Source organism: Cyprinodon variegatus, unplaced genomic scaffold (genome assembly GCF_000732505.1).
Source record: "Cyprinodon variegatus isolate N-32 unplaced genomic scaffold, C_variegatus-1.0 Scaffold918, whole genome shotgun sequence".
NCBI classification, from domain to species: Eukaryota; Metazoa; Chordata; class Actinopteri; order Cyprinodontiformes; family Cyprinodontidae; genus Cyprinodon; species Cyprinodon variegatus.
In genome coordinates this window covers 293,409-316,977 of record NW_015151371.1, presented here as the reverse complement: position 1 = coordinate 316,977, position 23,569 = coordinate 293,409, and the positions used below count along the sequence as shown (strand labels likewise).

General features: G+C 37.5%; 4 protein-coding genes across 4 annotated transcripts; 2 read left to right on the top strand and 2 right to left on the bottom strand.

Annotated features, from left to right (window-relative positions):
• Positions 1–1,460: 1,460 nt before the first annotated feature.
• Positions 1,461–6,696, bottom strand: LOC107099905 (tetraspanin-3-like). The gene is made up of 7 exons (XM_015398206.1): positions 6,508–6,696; positions 4,668–4,859; positions 4,413–4,487; positions 3,872–3,973; positions 3,618–3,764; positions 3,458–3,541; positions 1,461–2,066 (listed from the first exon to the last, which is right to left on the bottom strand). Exons 1-7 carry the CDS (start codon positions 6,583–6,585, stop codon positions 1,974–1,976), a joined length of 771 nt encoding a protein of 256 aa, XP_015253692.1. The 5' UTR covers positions 6,586–6,696; the 3' UTR covers positions 1,461–1,973.
• Positions 6,697–7,473: 777 nt separating this feature from the next.
• LOC107099916 (cholesterol 25-hydroxylase-like protein 1, member 2) lies at positions 7,474–10,364 on the bottom strand. The gene has a single exon (XM_015398222.1). It carries the CDS (start codon positions 9,525–9,527, stop codon positions 8,538–8,540), a length of 990 nt encoding a protein of 329 aa, XP_015253708.1. The 5' UTR covers positions 9,528–10,364; the 3' UTR covers positions 7,474–8,537.
• A 3,879-nt stretch (positions 10,365–14,243) lies between these two features.
• LOC107099906 lies at positions 14,244–18,765 on the top strand. The gene is made up of 12 exons (XM_015398207.1): positions 14,244–14,554; positions 14,954–15,565; positions 15,714–15,773; positions 15,886–15,938; positions 16,029–16,173; positions 16,949–17,310; positions 17,405–17,633; positions 17,722–17,839; positions 18,050–18,161; positions 18,245–18,356; positions 18,456–18,568; positions 18,656–18,765. The coding sequence occupies exons 2-12, from the start codon at positions 14,963–14,965 to the stop codon at positions 18,723–18,725; spliced, it is 1,977 nt and encodes a 658-aa protein (XP_015253693.1). The 5' UTR covers positions 14,244–14,554; positions 14,954–14,962; the 3' UTR covers positions 18,726–18,765.
• Positions 18,766–21,466: 2,701 nt separating this feature from the next.
• Positions 21,467–22,294, top strand: LOC107099912 (cholesterol 25-hydroxylase-like protein 1, member 1). Its single transcript, XM_015398216.1, has one exon. It carries the CDS (start codon positions 21,467–21,469, stop codon positions 22,292–22,294), a length of 828 nt encoding a protein of 275 aa, XP_015253702.1.
• The last annotated feature ends 1,275 nt before the right edge of the window (positions 22,295–23,569 follow it).

Sequence of the window (23,569 nt, the reverse complement as noted above, 5' to 3'; positions counted from 1 at the left end):
TTTGGCCATTTCCATAAAAAATTGCTGATTTCTGTCATGCATAGTCTTTAATTACCACACACAGTTATGCAACCACATGAGCAAACAACTAAAACTCTTACTTTCACTGCGATAATCAATTAAAAAATTATGATTGATTGGTGTCAGCTACCCTTTACTTTACCAATTAAATATAAAGGAAGTAGCAACTGAACTTCCCCACATTCACTTTTTCCATTTGGTTATATTTTTGGTCATGTGTGAAACACCACAATATGTGGTATATTTTTCCTACAGTTAAAATTAGGATTACATTTATTTCAAAACTGGTAAAACTAAGATAATCAAATCTGGGGTATCCAAAGTGGGGGTTGGGTACCTCTGGAGGGTTTCAAAAGGATTTTCCAGAGCAAAGTGATGTGAGTTAGATGCATGGAGGGCAGTAAATCCTTTTTTTGCCGGGACTGCAGGTGCAATCGCGATGAATATGGTAGCCAGGGGGGGTCATTTTAGCAGCATTTGACATAAATGCAGGAGAATCAAACTCACACCGTGTGGAGAGCGCGCTCTTGTGGGTGTTTCAGGTTTGCACAAGCAGCCACCAAGAAAAATAACAAAACTGCAATAAAACACTGGATTAATGGCAGGGTTTAATTGAGGCACAACACCAACATTTAGATTTTAACATTAAAAGTCTGATTTCAGGTTGATGACTAAATCTTTCCATTAAATAAACATTTTAAAGTATTAAATAAATTAATTTTGTTTAAAAAAAATTTTAATTATGTAAAGATAATCGTTATTTTACCTTATATTTTATGGAGTAAATTATGAGTATATTTAGAGGGCCAGCACACTGGTACTGTTAATTTAGAGGCAACAGAGTGGAACATTTATGAGGCCCTGCTTCACCTTATATTCTGAAGAACCTTTAGAGTTTGAAGAGGCTGCCATGTCTTTTTACGTGACTTTATGTTAAACTCAGCACCTTATGGTAAATTCTTTAGAGTTTGAGAAACCAACAGATTAGGAAAGCACCAACATCTGGACAGAAAAAAATCTAAATGAGGGAAAAAAATCAGTCTACAGACTGGGGTTTGCAAGTTATATTCATGCGTGCATGGGTTCTCTTCGGGTACCCCTGCTTCCACCTACAGTCCAAAAACATGACTGATACATTGATTGGTGACTCTAGTTTTCCTTTAGGTGTTTGTTTGCATTATGGCATGTATATGTGTTATCCTGCGAAGGACTGGCGACCTGTCCATGGTCAACTCTGCCTGTCTGACCCTGATGGACCATTAGCAGTGGACAGATGGTTCAGATGTTTGAATAAACCAGAAACAGATGTAATCCACTTCAAACTTTTAACACATTTTATTTACATTCTAAGTCTCATCATTGCTACATTTGAACAATCCATTTCGTAGTTGAGAAGTCCAGACAAAAAAAAAAAAAAAACATTTAGCAGAGGAAAACAAATCTATTAAGTTCAAAAACAATTCATACCTCACTAAATATTTATTCCTAAAATAAAGCTCACACACCTAAAGCCAGTTTGCAAACAAAACCATGCATGTTGAATTAGGAGGTGTTCATTCACTTCTCATTGTGGTGAAAGGTAAAACAGCAGCTGTCATACCTGAAAAGTAGTAATAAAGTAGAAATGTCCCCATTTCATTCAAGTATTTGACAAATTAATGAAGAAAATAATATTAAAATAAAGCACAGTCCATAGTCGTTTTGTCAACATAAGGCGATTATCTTGTCCATATTTAACTCCTTTTAAAATCTAGTTTGGGTGGGAATAAGTACAAACATCACGCTCACCTCAAAGTAAAGTATTTTGCTTAATTCTCAGAGCCCCTCACGGACTCAGAAAAAAAAAAAACTTTTGAAAAAGGGAAGTTAAATATATATTTACTGCATATAGTGTACAAAGATAGGCCTGATTTTATCCTCTCACCAATGACTTAAAAAACTGTTTCACATTTCTATGCTTGGGTACCCCCAGTAATAAGAAGCTCATAGGCAGGATCTCTGCTTCTGCGGCACAGCACAACACAGGCACACAGCATCCCCAACATCTGGAAAAAACAACAAACAAACCATTTAATTTTTAAACATTCATTACTAAAAAAACAAAAACAAAAAAAAAAACACAGACTCCACCTTCTGGATTCCTCAGCTCCTATGTTCAATTTATAAAACCAAATACTTAGACTAGGATTTTGTGGCTAACCTTGCTCTGCAAGCTAGATTCTCACGAGATCTAAGTTTTCAGTCTCACATCTTGAAAGACTCCCGCTAATACGTCCGTCTCGTAACAACCAGCGAGTCAGACCAATGACATGCCAGCAGTGTTTTTTGGGGCGGGACATGTAGAAATGACAACAGTCAGACGGGTTTTGCATTACAAACATGGCTACGCTGGAGGACTCACCTGTCAATACCGCAATTGACTTCCTTGAATTGAATTTCTTGTTTAAAAACAGGAGCAAGAAGAAGCGCTTTGTGCATTTGTAGATGGGAAAGATGTCTGTGCTTTTCTTCTGACAGGGTTTGCAAAAAAAGTTTTATTTATCAGCTTATTCTGCTAGTTCTGAAAACATTCCTGAAGGTGAAACATCCCGACTGGCTACGATTGGCTGAGAGTGTATTATGGAGGAGGGGTACTAGCTGGCACATCACCCAATCAGCTTCAAGTATTGTAACACACATCCCTCCTTTTCACGGCAGCCATCCCAGATTGATAACCTAGAACTCAACTCAGTTCTACGCATATCAATCTGGCTACTGCTTGCTTATTTTGTGGCAGCTATTTCTATAATGGGAGGACTTCAAATCTGGAAGTTAAAAAAAAAGCCTAAAAAGAACAGAAAAAATTAAGGGAAGTAAGATGCAAGAAAGGAAGGGCAGAAATGATAAAAGGAAGGAAACAAGAAGGAATGGAGGTAGATGGAAAGAATGGAAGGGCATAAAGGCAGGAGGAAAACCAAGAAGAGAGGTATTAAAATCTATTTGCATCTAGCAGTTTGCTCAGGATTAACTTGCTCGGTAGATCTGGGCATTTTGGGAAATAATGTCAGACTAAAAAAAACCTTTATTCATTTCATAAGCTGCAAAGATTTATTCATCAAGGCCTCAGGAAACTAGTTTTGCACCAATACCAATCCAGCACTAAAATGGTGGTATCAGTATCGACGAGTACCGACAAATAGGGCACCGACACCATTTTGAAAGCCAAAAGTTTATTTAACTATTGCCACCCATTCCAGTTAGGCAATATTTTTTGTTTTTTTTTAATCAAATTGCAAAATATCCTATTTTGTTTGCATGGCAAACAGACTTTGTGGGATGCTCTCATTTATTTTTTCCATCTTCTTTAAACCATAATTACACAAATGTAACGTAGGTTTACGGTAAATCTTGGGTGATATGGCTGACACACACACACAAAAAAAAAAGAGTGGTTTACCTGGATGGCAGCAAATGTCAGAGCAGTGCAGATGACATACATCATAATCTCCTGTAACTTCTTTACAACCAGAGCTTCACAACCCTACAAACACAAATTATGTTCATACGTACTAAAGAATAAGTCAGCATTCATAAAGGATATAAGAAAGCATGCTTACTTCTTGGTAGAGATCTTCAGGATGGGTCATAGACCCGGTGCAGCCTGCGGTTTTGCAGCAACTGATGGGGACGCTATCATTTTTTGTTTCTTTATACCAGTGCGTTTCTCGCCAGTCTGAGGAATTGTGGATGCCACAGCACTGAAGCTAAAAAGGTGAACAACCAAGTCAGTGATCATGGTTGGAAATGAATGGACAGCTGAAACAACACAAAGACATTCATGTTGGATGTAAATGAAGGATTTTGTCCTCACCTGTCTCTGAATGTAGTCAATGGCACGGCTCTGGGCGTTGCTGTTCGTGCCATTGTATTCGTCATAAACTTTCATGATAGAACTGTTGACTTCATCTTCGACCTGGAAACATTTCAGGAGAGTAAACACTGCAGCTCCACCTTATACGTAGACAATATTTAGCACCATGACAGCAAAGACAGGCTGATTGAACAAGGTGGAGGACTGTTCGGGGCCAAGTACACACAGACATTTTCCCGCTTTTGTTCACGTGAAAACGCCAAGACACAATTGAGTCAGGAGCTTGCCTGACCGGTACATTTTGTGACGTCAAAACACACAGATGACAACCTACTAACTGCAGTTAACTTAACTGCTAGTCAAATTAACCATTACAGTTGGAGAAAATAAAAATCTGCAACTTGTGATGTGTGTTTTAAATCCAGGAGTCAGGAGGACTTTAAGTAAAATTCCAATAATAACCTTAACATGTCAGAAGGATCTAAAAGTAATGACAATGGTTAACAGTTTCAAACCAACCAAGTACATTTGGGTTTCTTACCTTGGCCCTGTAAACATATCCTAAAACAACCACTGCCACTTCTGTCATGAAAACCAGCAGCAGAATGACGACAAACTGTGGATTGGATTTCAAGATTATAGATACGTTAGATAGCAGAGACGTTTGGCTATTCAAGTTACCGTTTCCAAATGTATTATTCACTTCTTGTGGTTTTAAAGTCAAATAAACAGAATTAAAAATCTACAATTCCTTTAAGTGAAGTGAGTATGTTCACTGAGGCTCTGGTTCACTCACCGCTGTAAGACCACATCGGCTCTCTCTCACTGTGGCGCAGCATCCGATAAGGCCAATAAGGAAAAGCAGGGCGCCAACTGCAATGATGATCACTGCAGGAATCAGAGTGTAAACATCCTCAAAGAAGTGGTCGTAGTCGTCGTAAGTGATGAAGACATAGGCTCCAACATAGCAAAGGATGCCTGCAGCGGCCTGTCGGTAACAAGAGAATGTACATTAAATAGATTACTGTCAAAACTACATTTCCACTCCTATGCTTCACGGCCTGCCTCCTTTGTGTATCAAATCTGTGCAGTTTCTCTTTCATTGTTATTGCGGCACATCAGGACTTATAAAGGTGTTCCTCAAAAAGGGAAAACTTGTCTTCTAGAGGGTCACTACCTGTATCAGCTAATATTTATTTTAGTTTGAATAAGCTCTTAAATTAGCTTTATAAGAATCTTCCATAACACTCATAGAAAGTAAGAGCCTTACAAAGCTCCTAAAATGTCGGCTGGTTAAACGAAGCAAGAGTTCCTCCTGGATTTTATCAAAGTATATTAAAAGGTATATTAAAAATATACCAAACACAAAATATTACTATATAGGTAATGCATAAGAATGTGTGACATGCGCTATTGTAACGTTTCAGTCCACGCACGTTAGTGTTTTATTCATTCTTGCTGCACTCGTGACCAAGATGCTCAAGGTCACAGAGTGAAAAAGGGAGGGGTTATGATGAAGCAGCTTTCTAACAATCAATACAGAGATTCTAATAATTCAGCTGATATAAAATGGCACATTTCAGGATATGAATTGCTGCAAAAAGAAACAGGTCCACCAATTAATTTACCAGAGATCAGACACTTTTTTGTTATTTAGAGGATTTTTAGTTTGTATCCATCTCAATATTTCATACATGTTGACATGAGACTGTAATATGTGCTGTTAGATTTAAAAACATAACTGAATTCAATTATTTTACACCATCTAGCAGTAAGGTGGCATTATTTGCTTGTGTTGTTATTGAGATAGATAGATAGATAGATAGATAGATAGATAGATAGATAGATAGATAGATAGATAGATAGATAGATAGATAGATAGATAGATAGAGTGAGGGTCAGGTTCTGATGGGATAAAATTATAGATTTACAGCGAAAAAACAAAACAAAAACCGGTTAAATCTTTGCATACTGTTATCTCTTGCTTCATCATCCAGATGTCATTTACCAAATATTTCTATTGAATTAGAATGATCAGAACTAATGCAAACACTGTATGCCAGGATAAAAACATATAAATAATATGCATTTTGAATTGACTTCGTTTTTTCATTTGCACATTATTATGCAGGGATGCAATAACTTCAAAATTCAATTTACCATTTACAATGAATGATTTACATCACAGACTAAATTAATTATCAAAAGAAAACACCTGCTGCACTTCACAGATATAGTCTTTGGTTTCGAGCTTTTAACATAACTCTCCGTGAGAGTTGGCCATTTTTAAAACACTCTTAAATTAGTTTTGCCACATCATCCTCTGATCAGCTGTATTATTGACACTTCCAGGAGGAACTAAACTCTCACTTCAAATGCAAACAAAGCTAAAACTTTTCTAGTAAAGCCATCAACTATAAGCACAAATTACACAACATAATAATATGTATCTCTTTAGGTGAATTATTTTCTTAAGGCCGGTAATACGTTAAAGTTTTGCAAAAAAAAAAATATATATATATATTTATCGCACATTAAAGCAAGTTTAGCAGCTGACTGCAGTGAGCTAGCTAAGGGGGATGGTGCTCCACTGCGTGACGCACGAATTAAAACAATCGTAAAATCTGCAAACCTACCCAAAATATGAGGTTTAAAAAAACCAGGACGGTCTTTGAAGACATAATTCCACACTTTCCCATCGTTAGCGCGGACATGCAACGCTGCTCCTGGGGAAAAACAAAGAAGTTTTCTACTCGGACATGTCGCAGCTGTTACTGTTGCAGCTGCAGCTAACCCTATTAGTCATAGCAGCTAACCCTATTAGCCATAGCAGCTAACCCTATTAGCCAGAACCCAACGCTATGCCACACACGCAGCGGGGCGTACACATCAAGAATAAAAGTAACAGTAACCACATTAATAAATTACTAATTCAACACTAAATATCTCACATGAAAAGATTACAGAGATTATAGAGAAATATTTTCAAGAAAATGTTTATTCAATGCATATCTCTGCTAAATAATTTTATTTCGCTTTAAAAATTGAGCACTTTGCTGACATCTAGTGGTCAACTGAATTCTTTACAGTTACTTCCTTTTTTCCCCCAGTGCATTAAACATGACCGTGAATGCAACATACGACATGCGCAGATTATTGATAAGTGCAAAAAAGTTTTGAATGTTATGAGGTGTTTAGTTGGTCATGAGTGGGGAGCAGACAGAAACGCTTTAAAAGCTATATATACAGGATTAATAAGATCAGCAATAGACTTTGATAGTTTGGTTTATGGTTCAGCAGCTATTTCATCACTTAAAAAGTTATAGTATATAGTATATACAGACACAAGCTCTAAGATTAATTACAGGAGCATTTTAAACAACATCTATTATAGCATTGCAAGTTGAAACTGGAGAAATGTCACTGGAAATCAGGAGAACACAACTGTTGCTAAATATCTGGGTTAGTTTACAGGGTCATGGTCAAGATCATCCTACAAAAGAAAACATATATGCTGTTATTAAAATGATTTTTTAATTAAAACATTAATAGATATTCCACTACATTAATAAAACTATAATATATATATTAAAAATCTTGCTTATTTTGTCATTAATTTCTGTATCTACTTTAAGTGTTACTTCTTTTTGTAAAACTCTCTAACCTATATTGGTTTTTGTTATGCTTTCTATTAGCCATGTATTCATACAGGCTCTTATTATTTTAGGTTCCCAAATTCAAATGATGGGGTTGGAGTTTTCCCTGTGAGGCAGACCATAATAGCCCTTAGAGCATGGATTTTCAATCAAAATTTAACATTACATTAGCTGTTTCATATAGACACAACAGTGTACATGGATATATTAACAATTACCTTACATAAACACCTTAGACATAACCTCATAACATTAACTTTACATAAACATAAAAACCTCACTGGTACGGCTTACTTAGATGCATATACATGTTATATAGATTGCATATCTACCCTATCTACACACATAAACATAACTATAGAAACCTTTATTTGGGACTTTCTGTCTTGCTTCAGCTCCTTCAGCCATTTAGTCAGTTTGTCTACATCCATTCTACTTCAGGTGCTTTTTATAATTCCCTGATAAACTCACCTGGATCCAAAGTCATTCTTCACTTTTCCAACACTACCTAAGCTTTCTGATGTTCATTGCTCTCTGCTGGCTCCTCCCATTTCTATCTGCTGCCTGCTTGTTTGCTCCATTAAACCTCAAGTTGTCTTGCCTCTTTCTCTGCCCATGTTTCAAGGACCAGTTCTCCTTTTACACTTGTTTTCCTTTGGATTAAAACAAAACAACAAAAAACAGCAAGGTGTTCCATTTTTCTGTCTTAATTTTGGTCATTCTCCAACCCCATGAAATTACATTGAGTCTAAATAAGTGTCAAAAAGTGTGAGACTAATGATTCATTTGAGCCACACATGCTGGGTGACATGCATTTATTGGAGTTTCTTACATCAGTATATCATTTGCAAATAGAAACACATTCAAAAAAAGGACTAAATGTATTTTTATTAAAGCATTTTAATAACGTCTTGCTTATGTTAGAACTACATGCATCTGTGTTTTAATGAGATGTTATACACAGCCACACAAGAGTACATGCTTATTATCAAACCACTTTTAAATGCATTCTATCTCACAGCATTACAGAAGCTGAAATCAGCATGTGTGCCAAATATTTTGTCCCAGTGACTAAAATGAGGTGCAAAATTGGTACTGGGTTTCTGATGGTGCACATCGTGCTTGCTGGGTCCTCCATAGATGCCAAATGGTATCAGACGGGACGTGGACCAGGGGAAATCATAGCCACAGTGATCCTCCACCGACACATACACATGCAGTACCATGAAAGACCACGTTGTGAGTAGATGAGATTTCAGGATCACTGGGTTTAAAGTGGTCCAAAACCCCACTGTGATAAGCTCCCAGCCACTCAGACACTGAGTGGCAAGAGCAAAGGGAGAGGAATACCTGTGATGGATGGCATGGATCGTGACATACAGCCATCGGATCCTGTGATGAAGCAGGTGCCAAATAAAGTACTGGAAGTCAAAGAGAAGAAGGTTGCCTATCACTCCGACAATCAGCTCTAGCAGGGCAGGAGCCTGGTCTGGGAGATCCGCGGGTGGTCGCCATAGCCACTGTGCCACTGATGCAGGGAGCAAAAGAAACACATGGTTATACAAGGTGACACCAGCACAGTGCAGCAATTGAGAGGCTGTTGGCCGCTGGCTCGGCTGCAGCTTGAATCGTTGAACCCATGGCCATCTATCCCCCACGATGTCACAAACAAGAAAAGGGAGGCAGAAGACGAAATACGAAGAGACAGTCAGCACAATGGGGAAGAGCGGAGATCTCACATAGTCCCTGTAGTCTAGCCTCAGGTTGTCCCATAAAGGCTGCAGAAGAGAGTTTTGACCAAAATAATTTGTCCAGATATCCACAATGTTATCTGCAAAAGCCATCCTGAAGCACAAATCAGAGGTAATTTTTTTTGTTTTTCTGATGCGGCAGTCAGACACAGCAGGTTTGCTGAACACTTCAGCCCACGAGTGTCTGCCTGTGCTCCGCTCACAGTGTGGGTGGCAATGAGTATCAAATGGTTCTGACAAATTATTCATGCACCCTGGTTCACTGATAACTTAAAGAGCACTCTTCACACGAGGAAGTGATCATGATGAAGAATTGCTTCAAAATAATAAAACGAGTTCTGAACATCTTCAGCAAATCTCTTTGGAAAAAAGCAAGACAGAAAGAAGGGGTAACTTTATAGGAGAGGGTGTATGTTATTATTAAGAATAAAGAAAGTGTCAACATATAAATATTGAATAAAGCAAATACTCAAGCTGTGAAATACAATGTTATTCATTCACTATGATGTTTGGATCTTGAGCAGCTAGTTTAAATTAACAGTGCTTTTCTCTTTTCATATTTTACTTCTAGCTTTTAGAACAGCTTCCAGGCTTTATTGTTTTTCATTAGATGTTCACTAATTTCCTAAGCATCAATTGCAACCCCAGAGGAAGAGAGGATTAACAGCAGTTTTAACTGTTCCAGAGATTGAAGTCTATATGACATTATTTGATTTGACCAGATTAAGCTTAAATCAAATAAAAACAAAAGTAATAATAATTAACAGAATTGTTCAATGTTATTCTTTCTTTTCCTCAAAGCAATCGATAAACCGTCAGGTTCTTGCCTGATCTCTTGCAAACGAGTTAGGAAGTCAGATATGTGAATGAAATGTCTTAAACTTTCCAAACATCTTACAGACAGCTTGAGTGAGAGATTGTCACACGCTTGAGGAGGCTTCATGGATTTTAAGTACGCTGAATGACTGAGCTCATCTGAACAACGACAGGGAGGGAGAGCCTTTTCATCTTGAAGCAAAGAGACCCAGAGGTTGCTCAGAAATTCCTACTATACTGTTACAGAAGTAAACAAGGAGACCCAAATCTGCGTGGCAGCTCAGGTACACTGCATGCAGGAGATCTGTAGCTAAACATCTGCAGTTAATGGTTCACATCCCACTCTGACATTAAAACTATCTGTTGTTTTAGTCTAGATTGTCCTTCTTGACAACAACGCTTATGGTGAATGCACTACCTGACATTTTTTTGTCACAGTTTAGATTTGGGTTTCCTTTGAATCACAAATTCTATTAGATGATGCAAAATTGGGTTAATTGGTCCTTTTTCTTTGTTACACATTTTCTAACTTCCCTCCATTAAAGACATTTCATCCCAGCGCTGCGTGTCCCGAGCCCATAAATGACCCCCCCCCCACCCATGGACTGTATTGTATTTTATTATTATATTTGTTATATTTTATCATTATATATATATATATATATATAAATTGTTAGAACTGTAAATTTACAGTCATGTTTACTATTTTTCAAGGCTTCACTTTTAAAAGATGAAATTGTCCAAACGAAATTTCTTTTTGTTTTACACTTGTGTAAACAAAATGACAAATAAAATCTGTCTAAAGTCTAACCTACTGTTAAAGAAGCATTATACATTAAGAAAATATTGGTTATAATTTTGTTATAATCAGTAACTTAGTTTATTAAACGCCTTTTTTTCTTTTTTGAACACATTTGTTGGACTTCACAGACTACTACTTGGCACATTTAAATAAATGTGGATCAGAGTATCTATAGACCTTCCAATGCTAGTTCAGTACCTTCTGTTTCTCTAGAGTTTAGCTATGACAAGCACTGCTGTTTTAGTGAAATTAAAATAAATATATTTGTAATTCTTAGTTAACAAAAGGGTTTGTTATTAGATATTTTTTTCTAAATAATTATCAAACATAAGTTTTCAACCCAGAAATGGTTAAAAATATTCAAAATGTGCATCTTTTTAAGACAGTTTCATCCCTGAAACTGAATGTTTCTGTTACAAAGAGCATATTTTTAAATCTATTTTAGTTGGCTAGGTAAAGACATAACCCCTAAGGGTCAAAAAATAAAAAATAAAAAAGTAGATCTCTTTTTTAATGATTGTTTTATTATTGCACATAATGGCTCCAATCAAATTGAACCTCTTAAGGTTATGTATGTATAAAGAGGTGAATATAGATAAATATAATATATAAATAAATGAAGTTAGAAATATATAAATTTTCTTACTTCATATTGCTCACTTTTAAACTGATATGATTTTTCCATTACTGTCCTTTGACCAAACCATTTATTTGAATCTTAGCTTAGACTCTAATTGATAACAAAGCTTAACCCCACATATTCAGACATTAAAAACCTTTCCTGTTTGTTCTCGCTGCTTCCACTTTCAAATAACCATAGTCCCTCAGATTATTGCTGCCCTCTCTGGTGCAAAACAGTCTCTGGATATTAGTGGGGAAAAAAATTTTGTTGGCTTTATATTCTCTTTCCAGATGGATGTTTAAGGTCTTATAACAAAGCAGCAGCCCCAGTTAAAGTTACATAATATTGTTTAACAAGCTGAAAATCTGAAAATCTTTAAGGATTAGCGGCAGGCCACTATGTGATTATGTTTACAGCAGCTTACCAGAAGAAGGATTTCTCTCCTTGGTTTTAGCAGTATCAATCAGCTCTCATAATACAAGGCTGAAAAAAAGAACATACAGAACATAATGGTTTGGTTAACACTTACATCACATGTTAAATCTTAGTGAGTGTGCACAACTGCTTTCTTCGTGAAATTCTCTTTTAATCTGTTAGATTTAATAAGCTGTAAATGTCTATATTGGTGTAGTTTATAAATAAAAGCATGGAGGGGAATCAAACAGAATTACTATCTTTCCCTGCAGTATGCTATGATCCACTGCCATTTTATTATTGTATTTTTAAGGCAGGGAGCTGCAGAATTGGTAATCTGCATCTGATTTAAAGGAGTCCAGGAAACTAAGTGTGTGATATTGTTTTGCTGTGGATTAACATGCAAATGAACTGATATTTTTAAACAAAATTAATCAGAATTGGATGAAGTTCCCTCGTCCTCGTGATCAGAGGTGTCAAGTTACAAAGTACAAATACTTTGTTACCTTACTTAAGTAGAAATTTTGGCTATCTGTACTTTACTGGAATAATTTTTTAAACAACATTTTACTTTACATTTTACTTACAACTTTTTACTTACATTCAGGATGTACTAAAGGCTCCCACTGTTGATCCAAATGGATCAGACAGAGACTAAGAGTCTGACATGCATTTAATTGTCATGCATGGTGCGCAAACAACAATAATTTACCCTAAAAAAAAAACATAAGAGAAAAATTCACCAGCATGGAAAAAGACCAGAACTCCTCAAATAAGCATTCCAGACAGATGTGTCTGAATTTTAAGTAGTTGAACAACTTAATTGAGGGCATGTTTGGCATAAAAACAATACATAAAATATAGAGAAAAAAAACTTTCTGTGAAACATGGAGATGGAAGTATTTTAGTTTTTTTATTGTTAAAACAAACTTTAATCTATTCAATTGCTGCTTTATGCGCTGGATGATCAAGAGTTTATCCATCCATCCATCCATCCATCCATCCATCCATCCATCCATCCATCCATCCATCCATCCATGGAAAAGGCCACTGCAAATATCACTGAAACAAATTATCTCCATTAGAAAACATGGTAGCCACAGTGTTATGCTGTGGGAATGTTTTTCTTGTACTAGAATATGGAAGATTTCTATAGGTCATAACAGGATAGATGGGTTAAATACAGAAATACAGAGATATCCTTGTAGAAAACAGATTGGAGCCTGCAAGAAACTTGAATATGGTTTATGTCCATTTTAGGAGAAGTGCAATCATTGCAAGTATACTGCATTTGTCCCTGCAAACCAGCTTTTTGCAAACTGGTAACAAAATGTATTTATGAATGAAAATCTTTAGAGGTTTTTTTTATAAATAAGCTGGATTACAGGAGAAGATGTTATTTCTACACAGAACTAGAATGTTTCTCAAGGGACATCAAAACAAAAAACCTGTTTTTCAGGAGGATGAAAGGCAACATTTTTTTCTTTACCATTTGCTTTTGTTCAGGAAGTATTTATATGAGAACAAAAGTATATTCAGGCTTAGACATAATATATATATATATATATATATATATATATATATATATATATATATATATATATATATATATATATATATATCTCAATGGAATCAGGAGATGATGTTCATCAGTGATAATGATACCATTTAGTGAAGAAGATATTAAATCTATTACTAAACAAAAGCTTAAGGAAAGATGGAAAAAGCAGTGGGAAGAGGATAGAACTGGAAGGTGGCTTTACAGTATTCAAAGAAAAGTTGGTACAATGAGGAGAAGAGGAAGAAATAGAAAAGAGGAAACCATTATATCCAGATTATGTTTTGATCATACAAGGTTAAATAGAACGTTATTTGAAATTGGAAAACAGCCAACAGGAAATTGTGATTTTTGCTTTGAAGAGGAGACAGTAAAACATGTTTTGTTAGTCTGTTCTAAATATTCTGTTGAGAGAAGGGAATTAGTTAGTCGATTACAAGAAAATAAATTGCAATTAAATATACAAGATATTTTGGACAAACTTTCTACGTCTACATTTTTTATTTATTTAATTAATTACCTTAAGAAATTTATAAAAAGAATATAGGATTCATTAACTTAATTATTATCATTTAATTTTAATTTTATTTTTTTGTGGGAGAATTTGTATAGCGTCCCGATCCACACTCCACACTGCATTCCAGTAGATGGCGGTAATGCGCCTAAATAAGTTGTTGCCAACCGCGATATATAAAAAAAAGGAAGAAGAATATGAGTTTTATCTTCCGGGACACTAGGTGGCGATGGTTAAAAAACAAAACAAAACAAACAACAACACCAATGAAGCGTCTTCCTGACACTAAGCAGCTACAATTTTGGATAATTATTAACACTTTTATATAGTGACCGAGGCCGTAGGAGCGCAGGTGAGAAGTCACGGTAGAAACTCGTAACTTCTACCAGGAAAGTGTCAACCCGCCCTAAAAGAAAACATGTAGCGCTAACTGCGTGGGCAGCTGACATTTGCTAAAGTTCAACGTCTCTGGATTTATATAGCTGTAAAAAAGAAATACTGGTCGGTTTATTTCCCCCAGAAAGAGAAACCTGTCCCGAGTGGATTTGAGGTAAGGCTACATTTCTACAAAAAAAAAAAAAAAAGAAAGGCTTTTCCTAAATTAAATGTTCAACTTAACAGATATCGAACAACTTAATAAAGTCATTCTATTTATTTTAGTTGATGCTACAGAGGCAAACGTGAAAGAAAGCATAACCTTTTATAAGTATATATATCTAAGGAGATCTGCTAAATAAAATGTCCCACACACACTATACTAGAACATGTTTTTTTGTGGAAAGATAAACACATTTTCTTTATTTGCTATTTATTTTTGCTATATATTTTAAGCACAGTAATGTTATCAGTAAGAACATAGTTTTGGGCTTAAATGGCTGCTGTTCTTATATTAGAAAAACAATTAGCTTCATTATATGTGAAGTAATTTATACTCTGTTTATTACTTCAGGTTTGAACAATGGAGAATGAAGGGGAAGTGAAAACTGAGGAGGAGAAATCTGAGTCAGTTTCTCAAGCTCAGCAGCTTTGTCGCTTCTTCTCCCAAGGACGACACTGTAACTTTGGTAAGAGATGCAGATTTCTACATGTGAGAGACGATGGAAGAGATCAAGAGAGGAAAACTGTTGATCCACCCGGTCATCCTGATGATACTCCCTCTCACACTGAATCTCATCAACCTAAAGAAGAGAAGTCGGCATTTAACCCAAAGTTTGCCCCAGCCTCTTCCCGCCGCCCCTGTCGCTACTTTCTCTCTGGGCATTGCACCATGGAGGACAGATGTCGCTTCTGGCACCCACAACAGTTGCCTCCAGTGGATGATTCACCTGTTAGCGCTATAGAAAGTAAAACCCCGTTACATCGCCCTCCATTGTCCGGTCCAGGTGACCTGCGAACAATGAAGCTGTGTGACATGACTGATGACAAAGCCAAGCAGCTGCGAGATACAGAGATCAAGCAGCTGAAGAAGCGTTTCCCCAAAGATCAGCTGATTATTCAGGAGAGAAGCGATGGCAAACTGACTTATTACAGGGTGACCGTCGAGGCCACGGATCCAGACTGGGTAAACACCTCCTACTTTCTGTGTTTTTTTTGTACTGGATCTAAATCCAGTCAGTTTGCTGCACAGCCTTAGAGCCATCTTCTCAGTGTGGCTTTTAAGGTTCATTTGAAAAAAGTGATTTTGTAAACTAATCATATGTATTTTGCAGCCTTTTGATTTAAAAGAAGTCGATATAATGGTTAGCTTCCCAGACAACTACCCCCTGGAGGTAAATGGCACAGTTTTATTTATAATCCGCATTACTGAAAATTATACAGTATAATGTCCAATGGTTTACATGGAATAAAAGACTTGTCCTGTGTTTTCTGTGTTTCTCCCAGATTTTCACAATAGAAATCCCATTGGACCAGGACCTGCCACCTGTCATGGCAAAGTAAAATCCAATGCTTTTGTATTTTAACTCTTGTAGTTAAGTGCTGCTGATACATTTACAGGCATTTTTTATTAATTATTTGTTATGCAGGCATGTGCAGCAGGCATCTTTGGAGTGGCTTCAGGCTAAGCATGCTACCAATCAGCTGTTGGGAAAAGTGGAGATACTGTTCCGGCCTTTTCTGCGCTGGCTGGATCGGAGCTTGGAGAGACTGTTCACCGAAGGAGCCAGAGAGGTGAGGAAGCACTTTGCATGGGCATCCATCTGCTCACTGACACATTATAACCCCACACTTATAGCTTGTGTTTTTTCTTTTTTCTTTTTTGTATTGAAAGCCAGGATGACATATCTGAAATGTGATCATTAAAACGTTGGAACCTTGGAATTGTTGATGTAGAAAGCGAGAATTTTACCCCACTGCTCTGAAAACTACGGGCTAATTCTGTCACCTCTTTAGGTAGAATTAGAGCAGGTTCTATGCCATTCAGACAGATTTTCTATCCAATAAAGATTCCCAGTAGGTCAAAGACGGTTGATAACCATTAGTCATAATCAGTCAGCTGCCTTTTTCTTTTTTTTAGATAATCTCACAGGTAATCACATACACATTTAAATCTCTCCTTATTGTTTTTTGCTTCTTAAACTAATTGTTTCTCACATTTGAAGCTGTAACATCTACCTTGTGATTCCTCAAGCCTTAAACCTGGGAAAATGGATCCTTACAATAAACAACAGCTTCTTAAACCACATCCTTGTTCTAAGTATTGCTCTCAATTTGTATTTTTCTGTTGTCTTTAAAGTGCTTTGTTTTCAAATAATTTAAAAAATGTTCTCCCTTGAGTATGTGAAGAAAATCTGACTGCCACAGTTGTGGGTCAGCTCTCCTACGTTTCGCAACTTTGCAACCTTTTTAAATTAGTTACAAAATGGCTGAAAGTAAATACAAATCATAAAGAAAAATGACTTCTGATTAACGAATGTAAATCTTTTCTTTTTTGCTTTATTTCTAGCTTAAGAAAGATATCGATTTAGAAAAAGCTGGCCTGCAGTTTATCCCGTACCACGAACTCAAGGTATCTGTAACTGACGCCTCTGACCCTGATTCTGGAGTTGCTGTGGCTGAGGACACCTGTAAAAATGCCAATAAGACAGAAGATTTGAAATCAGAGGAAAAAGAGCAAATATTGCAGCAGAAAACGACACAGTGTACTGAAGGTCAGCTGCAGGAGGAAGATGCGAGCCATCTGGTGGAGAACATTAAAATCAGCGATCCTCGCAGAGGCACAGAGGTCAAGCTGCTGGGCCTCAGGCTGGGGGAAAACACGGCCACTGTTATTGCTCACCAGGTTACTGTTTGTCTGCAGTGTAATAGGTAACTTATATGAAAAAAAAAAACACTGAAGGATTTATCTGGAGCTAATTCTGGGAGATAAATGTAACTAATTGCTGCTTTTTGCTGGATTCAGGTGTAAGGTGACTGCAGATCTGACACTTACAGGAAGGACAACCTGCTCAGCTCAGTGTGAGAAGTGCAATGCAGGTATAAATGCTGCATTCAGGCCCTGCATGATCCACCATTATAGCGATGTCCTGGGATATTTAGACCTTCAAAACGCCACAGCCTCTGACCTCGTACTTCAGGACTGCCACCTCTCTGTGGGATGCCTCAGCTGCTCTCAGGAGGTTCCAGTGGAGGTGATTAACACCATGAAATAAAGCTGTAACACATCTAATTGAACTCTTGTGATATTAACTTCTGTTGTTTTTTTTTTTTTTTCATTAGAGCGTTTTCTACGGACAAACAAAGGAGCTTAACTGTGAAAACTGCCACAGCAAACTCAGCCTCCTGGCTGAGAGCACCAGGTTCCAGTACATCCCACCTCGCTCTTCCAACAAAACAGGTCAGAGCCCGCTTTGCTTCCATATGGATCAGCAAAAGCTTTAAAATCTTACAAGAATGCTGCCCTACTTGGATTTCAAACAAAAATTTCATAATGCTGTTTAAAAAAAGCTTCTCAGTGTGGGAAAAATTTCAAGTCTTAGCATTAGTATGTTTTTAGACCGCTGTTACTTCCGATGCAGCTAATTATTCCTCCCGGTTGTTGGTGCAGGTTCAAGCGCCGTCAGCTTCAAAACAATTAGAGATCCGGCAGTGCAAAAAGGGAAGCCACTGCCGGATAAAGGAACTTGCAAACATTACAAACAAAGCCATCGCTGGCTCAGGTATCTTCCATGCAGGGATCTTTATTTTGATATCGTACATCTGAATCAGAGCTCTGGGAAACACTCCCCCCTTACAATTCCAGGTTTCCCTGCTGTGGTCGGGCGTATGCCTGTGATGTGTGCCATGACGAGAATCAGGACCACCCCATGGAACTCGCCACCAGGATGATCTGTGGATTCTGTGCCAAAGAACAAGTAGAGAATCAATCTGTCCTTTGATAACGTCTCCATATCTATCAGACTTATGCACACGTACCATTGCTGTTTTTAAATTTACTGTGTTTGATGTTGCAGCCTTATGGTAATGGAAAACCCTGCATCAGCTGTGGGAGCATGATGACAAGAGGCATGCGCACCAGCCACTGGGAGGGAGGGCTGGGATGTAGAAATAAAGTCAAAATGTGCAGGTATAAGACCATATGCTTTAAACTTCTATCAGATGATGGCATTCGTTTTCTTCTGTGCCTAAAAGGTTTGCTCTCCTCTCTCTTCAGAAATGATCGACAGAAATACGCCAACTCCAACAAAACGGTTTCAAGGAAGGCTGCGAGTGAGAAAAAGTGATCCCCAAAGGGTTTTATTTTTTCTTCTGTTGCTGTGGGGGGAAAAAAAAATCAAGGCTTAAAACCACAAGGTTTTGGTTATTCTGCCCTCTTCTACAATAAATCTCATGTTGATCATTCAGTGTGATGGTCTGATTGCTTTGTTGTTTTTTTTGGGAAAATTTCCTCCAGACAAACACAGACATATAAGGGTCCCCTTATAAGAGACTTACAAATATAAGCACCAAGCTAATAAGCCAATTGTAAATTGTAGATATAAATGGGGTTTAAAAATGTTTGTCTTTTTAACATGATGCACCTTTTATGAAGTCTGAAGCTTTAAAATTGAAACTTTACTTTCAAAGATGGATAAGACAAAAGGGAAAACGATTGCTATTTCTTATTTAGAAATGGGACTTACCTAGGAGCAGGCTCCAGCCTGAAGTTTTGCTGTTTATTAAATGCATGCAAGACCTGGATCCACACAAAGAATCTAATGATTATAAACTTTTTCCATCTAAGTTTGAGGAATTTTGTTAAGAGGAATGAGAACAGACAGGAGCTTTAAGATGAGCAAAACCAGTATAGATACAGACCAAAACATGCTGCTTTAATTAGACTAAAATGTAGCTCTAAAAATATTGAGGGTCTAAATAACAATGCTTTATTTTGTGGATGTAATGTGATAACATTGAAAAGTTAAATGGGTACCCGTAACCTCTTAATTGCTGCTCCAGATTTCGTTTGCCAGATTAAAAAGGTTTTATCTGACCCTTGTTTATACCTGGATTAGGGTGTAAATAGTGACTTAGATCGCTGGAGTCACTTTGGCACGCAACGATTAGTTTCTGTAGGTATACTGCCAAAGTTTCGGACTGCTGACCTAAATCTTAAAGAAACTGTTGATAGCCTTAAAGCAAGCAGTACACAGCTGGAAGGCGACCAGCATGAACCCACAGTTGCTGGGCCTGTCCTGTTTGTCGACCACTGCAATAATAATGTACAAATGTGGCTGTTCCATAATGATTTATTAAGACTGTCCAGCATTTTGTTCAGCAAAATTTAGTTTGGTTTGGTCTATGAATGACTGTACAGTTTGATAGAACACAATTTCATACAATATATGTAATTAGGGGGTCCCCGCTTCATCCCACCATCAGTTTGGGGGTCATTGGCCTGGAAAACATTGAAGACCTCTGCTCTATAGGGAATGACCCAGGCCAGGAATTGAACCCAGAATGTTCTTGGCAACTGCGCTACCCACTGCGGGACACCATGCAGCCCTCATCATCAGAATAGTTTATATAGAAATATCTTATCCAGGGGTGATGCTAAGAAACTAGTCCATGCATTTATTACTTTAAGGATGGACTATTGTAATTCTTTACTAAATGATCCATCTGATTCTGAGATCAGTTTAATCAGATGCATTCAGGAGCAGAAAGTCATCCAGGTTCTTATGTCTTCAAGTCGTGCCTGTAGTCTATGTAATGGTTTCGCTTCATCTGGATTTATACACAGAAGAAGCTGAGTTTAATCAGCATGGAAATTAATTCCATGCTGTCTAATAATTCTACCAATTGGGAGCGCTAATGATGCCAAGTAAAAAACCTTTGTGCTTTCTTCAGCAAAGGGTAAACTGCTATTTGACATAATTAGGGACATCATATCTAGCTGAGGAATCTTTGGCTCAGGTTATTTTCTGCAAATGCTCAGACAGCCATGTTATGGCAGCTAGTCTACTTTATGTGCAATGTAAGTTCATTGAAGATTGCACTTTAGCTTGGACCCAAGGTTTATGGGAGGGTGCAGTCTTAATTGATCAACGAGTATAAAAGACATGTAAGGTGGCAATGGTGAGCAAAGTCTGTGTGTGTGTGTTGCCCTCATGTGGAGACCATTGGTTTATACAGGGACGTGCATGTGGGATTTTTTAAAGGAGCTCATTCACTCGAGTAGAGGAAAATAGCTCTAATTTTTGTTGAACACCTTTATTTCATTCTGGTTAATTTCTTTACATTCCAGTTTCCATCACTCTAATATTTCTGCCTGTATACCCAAACTCTGTGCCACTGCAGTCAAAGCTATGTCTTTTGATAAATCACATCAAACGCATCCTGGATCCAGCAGTTTCCATATAGCTCTTCATACAAATCTACATGAGCTGACCATACCTCTCAGCGGCCTTTCAGGGATCATCAATAGGAGGCACACAACTTCCCCAAAGCCAGAGAACTACAGGCAAAGAGGAGGAAAACTTCTGACAGTTTTGCTGTTCTTTCCGGCTGGAATTTCCATGACATTAATGTGCAAATTCACTCATTCCTCCTCCTTTCTAGGTGCTGTCATGAAAATAGGTTAATACTGTGTATTGTGGGTTTCATAATTTGTTCTATGGATGTACTTGAGTCATTGTTTCCTCCCATGGCAGGACCTAACAATTTATAAAATCTGTTAAAGGACGGATTAGAACCAGTAAACCAGGGATTTTTTTCACATTAATATCTTAGCTGTATAAATGGCTTGTATTTACTATGCATTTTCCCTTCTAATCTTAAATTCTTTGTTTCATGTGAAATAAACCCGCTGAGAGGTTTTGTTAATCTTACGTTGGTATGTTTTAGCACACATTGAACTCTTGTGGGGGAGAAAAGCTGCTGTTTCCTTTTTTTCTTCCTACCAAGAGCAAAGTCCCTTTTGTTGATCCCCACTATATAAAGCCGGATCTTATCTCGATTAGCAGCGGCAGCCGTCAAATGAAAGATGCTGAATATCAGCAGACTCTCCCTGAGCCCCCCTCACTCCTGGGCATCATACCATCTGCTGCAGCCACTCTGGGATCATTTGCTTCATCACCACATGTCTCTTGTCTCATCTCCCTTTTTTCCAGTCATCCTTGCTTTCTCCAGCTACATTTTCTTCAGTTTCCCTTTTGCTGTGCTGGACCTTTTGGGGGAGAGGCTCCCTTTATTCCACAAGTACAAGATCCAGCCAGAGAAGAGGCCAACACTGGGAATGATGGCCAAGAGCTTCATGACATGTCTGTATAACCACGTTTTCTTTGTTTTACCAGCTGTTATAATTGGCATGTTCATACTTCCAACACCAACCCTGCCGCAAGATGCCCCCACGTTATATCAGGTTTTTACTGAGGGACTGGCTGTTCTGCTCCTCTTTGACACCCAGTACTTCATATGGCATTTTTTGCATCACAAGAACCCCCAGCTTTACCGCTGGGTGCATGCAGTTCACCATGAATACAAGGCACCATTCTCCTGGTCCACAGAGCAGCTCAGCATCCCAGAACTGATGACTGTGGGCTTCTGGAGCAACCTGGACCCAATTCTTTTGAAGTGTCACCCACTGAGCACATGGTGCATTACAGTTCTCAGCATCGGGATGTCTGTGGAAGACCACATAGGCTACGACCTGCCTTGGACCCTCAACCACCTGGTGCCTTTTGGTCTGCTGGGTGGAGCCCCAGCTCACGACATGCACCATCAGAAGCCGAGCAGCAACTATGCTCCTTTTTTCAGCCACTGGGATCGGATCTTTGGCACCGCTGTCAGTCTGAAGAAAAACAATGTTTAACACAGACAATAACCAACACAACTCTGTAAATACCTTATCTTTTTATAGATAACTGATATTTGTTAAATCTTTTACGTTTATATTCATTCATATTTCATTAAACTTGTGAAAATATTTTAAGGTGGTTAACTTTTTGTTCAATGAAGCGGAGACATAAGAACTTTTTTTTTCCAAACCTCATTGTTATTGTACATTGCAGAATATTTATGTCTAGAGGAGGAATAGTGAAATTTGCTCCTATTTCTGACATATAAAAACTCACATTCAGTGGGAACTTTACTCAACTAGGTCTACTTATGAATCCTATTGGTTAAAGGTTCCTGAACCAAAGAACTTCTTTAAATTTAAATGGATGTGGTGCCACATATTTACATCCATTATGAGGGGCATAATAAATAAATAAATACGCCAATTCAAGTTTTTACAAAAAATTACAGGGCAATGAATATAGCTACCGCTGCTGTTACACAGCCATCCTTTTAACACACTGAAAGCACAAGACACTCAATGATAACATTTCACGTAGATGGATCAAAAGGAAAAAGCTGTCGATTTCTATTTGCACATCTTTCTCTCCAAACACCAGACATCATTTAGTCATTGTTTTTTGGGCAACTCTTGTCGGTCCATTGTAGTCTTGATTTAGTCCAGAAATAGATAATTGGGCTGTGTTTGTTCGGTCTGATTTTGTCCCATTTTAATCCTTTTCAACGTTCTGAAAAGTACGGCTTTTCACCTTTCGCTTCTCAACCAAATCTAGATGTTGTTTGGACCCATATCATGACAATTTTTTAACCATTTTTTGCTAGATTGCTGGATTTTGTTTGATCCAAATTCCTGTGTCCTTTCATCCTCTCCTTTCTGCTCCTCAGCCTGCGGCCTGTTTCTGATACGATATAGATTCAGGAAGTCACAGAGAAAAGTTCATTTTGACAGAGTAACACTACAACATTGATCTGACCATTTTATTTGATTACTAGATAAAGATGAAGGCCTGTTTCCAACTTCCTGATAGGGTCTACCATCTCTCTCTCACTATGTATATTTATTTAAATATAAATATACATAATGAGCTAAATAACAGACTTCAGCTGTTAAACATATATGTGGACACATTGTATATACCCTATGCACCTTCTTCTTTTTGACTATTTGTGCTGATGTAACGAGTAAACTTTTCCACTCTGAAATCAATGGTCAGTCAATCAATACATATATACATTTATATCTATATATATATATCTATCTATATATATAGATAGATATATATATCTA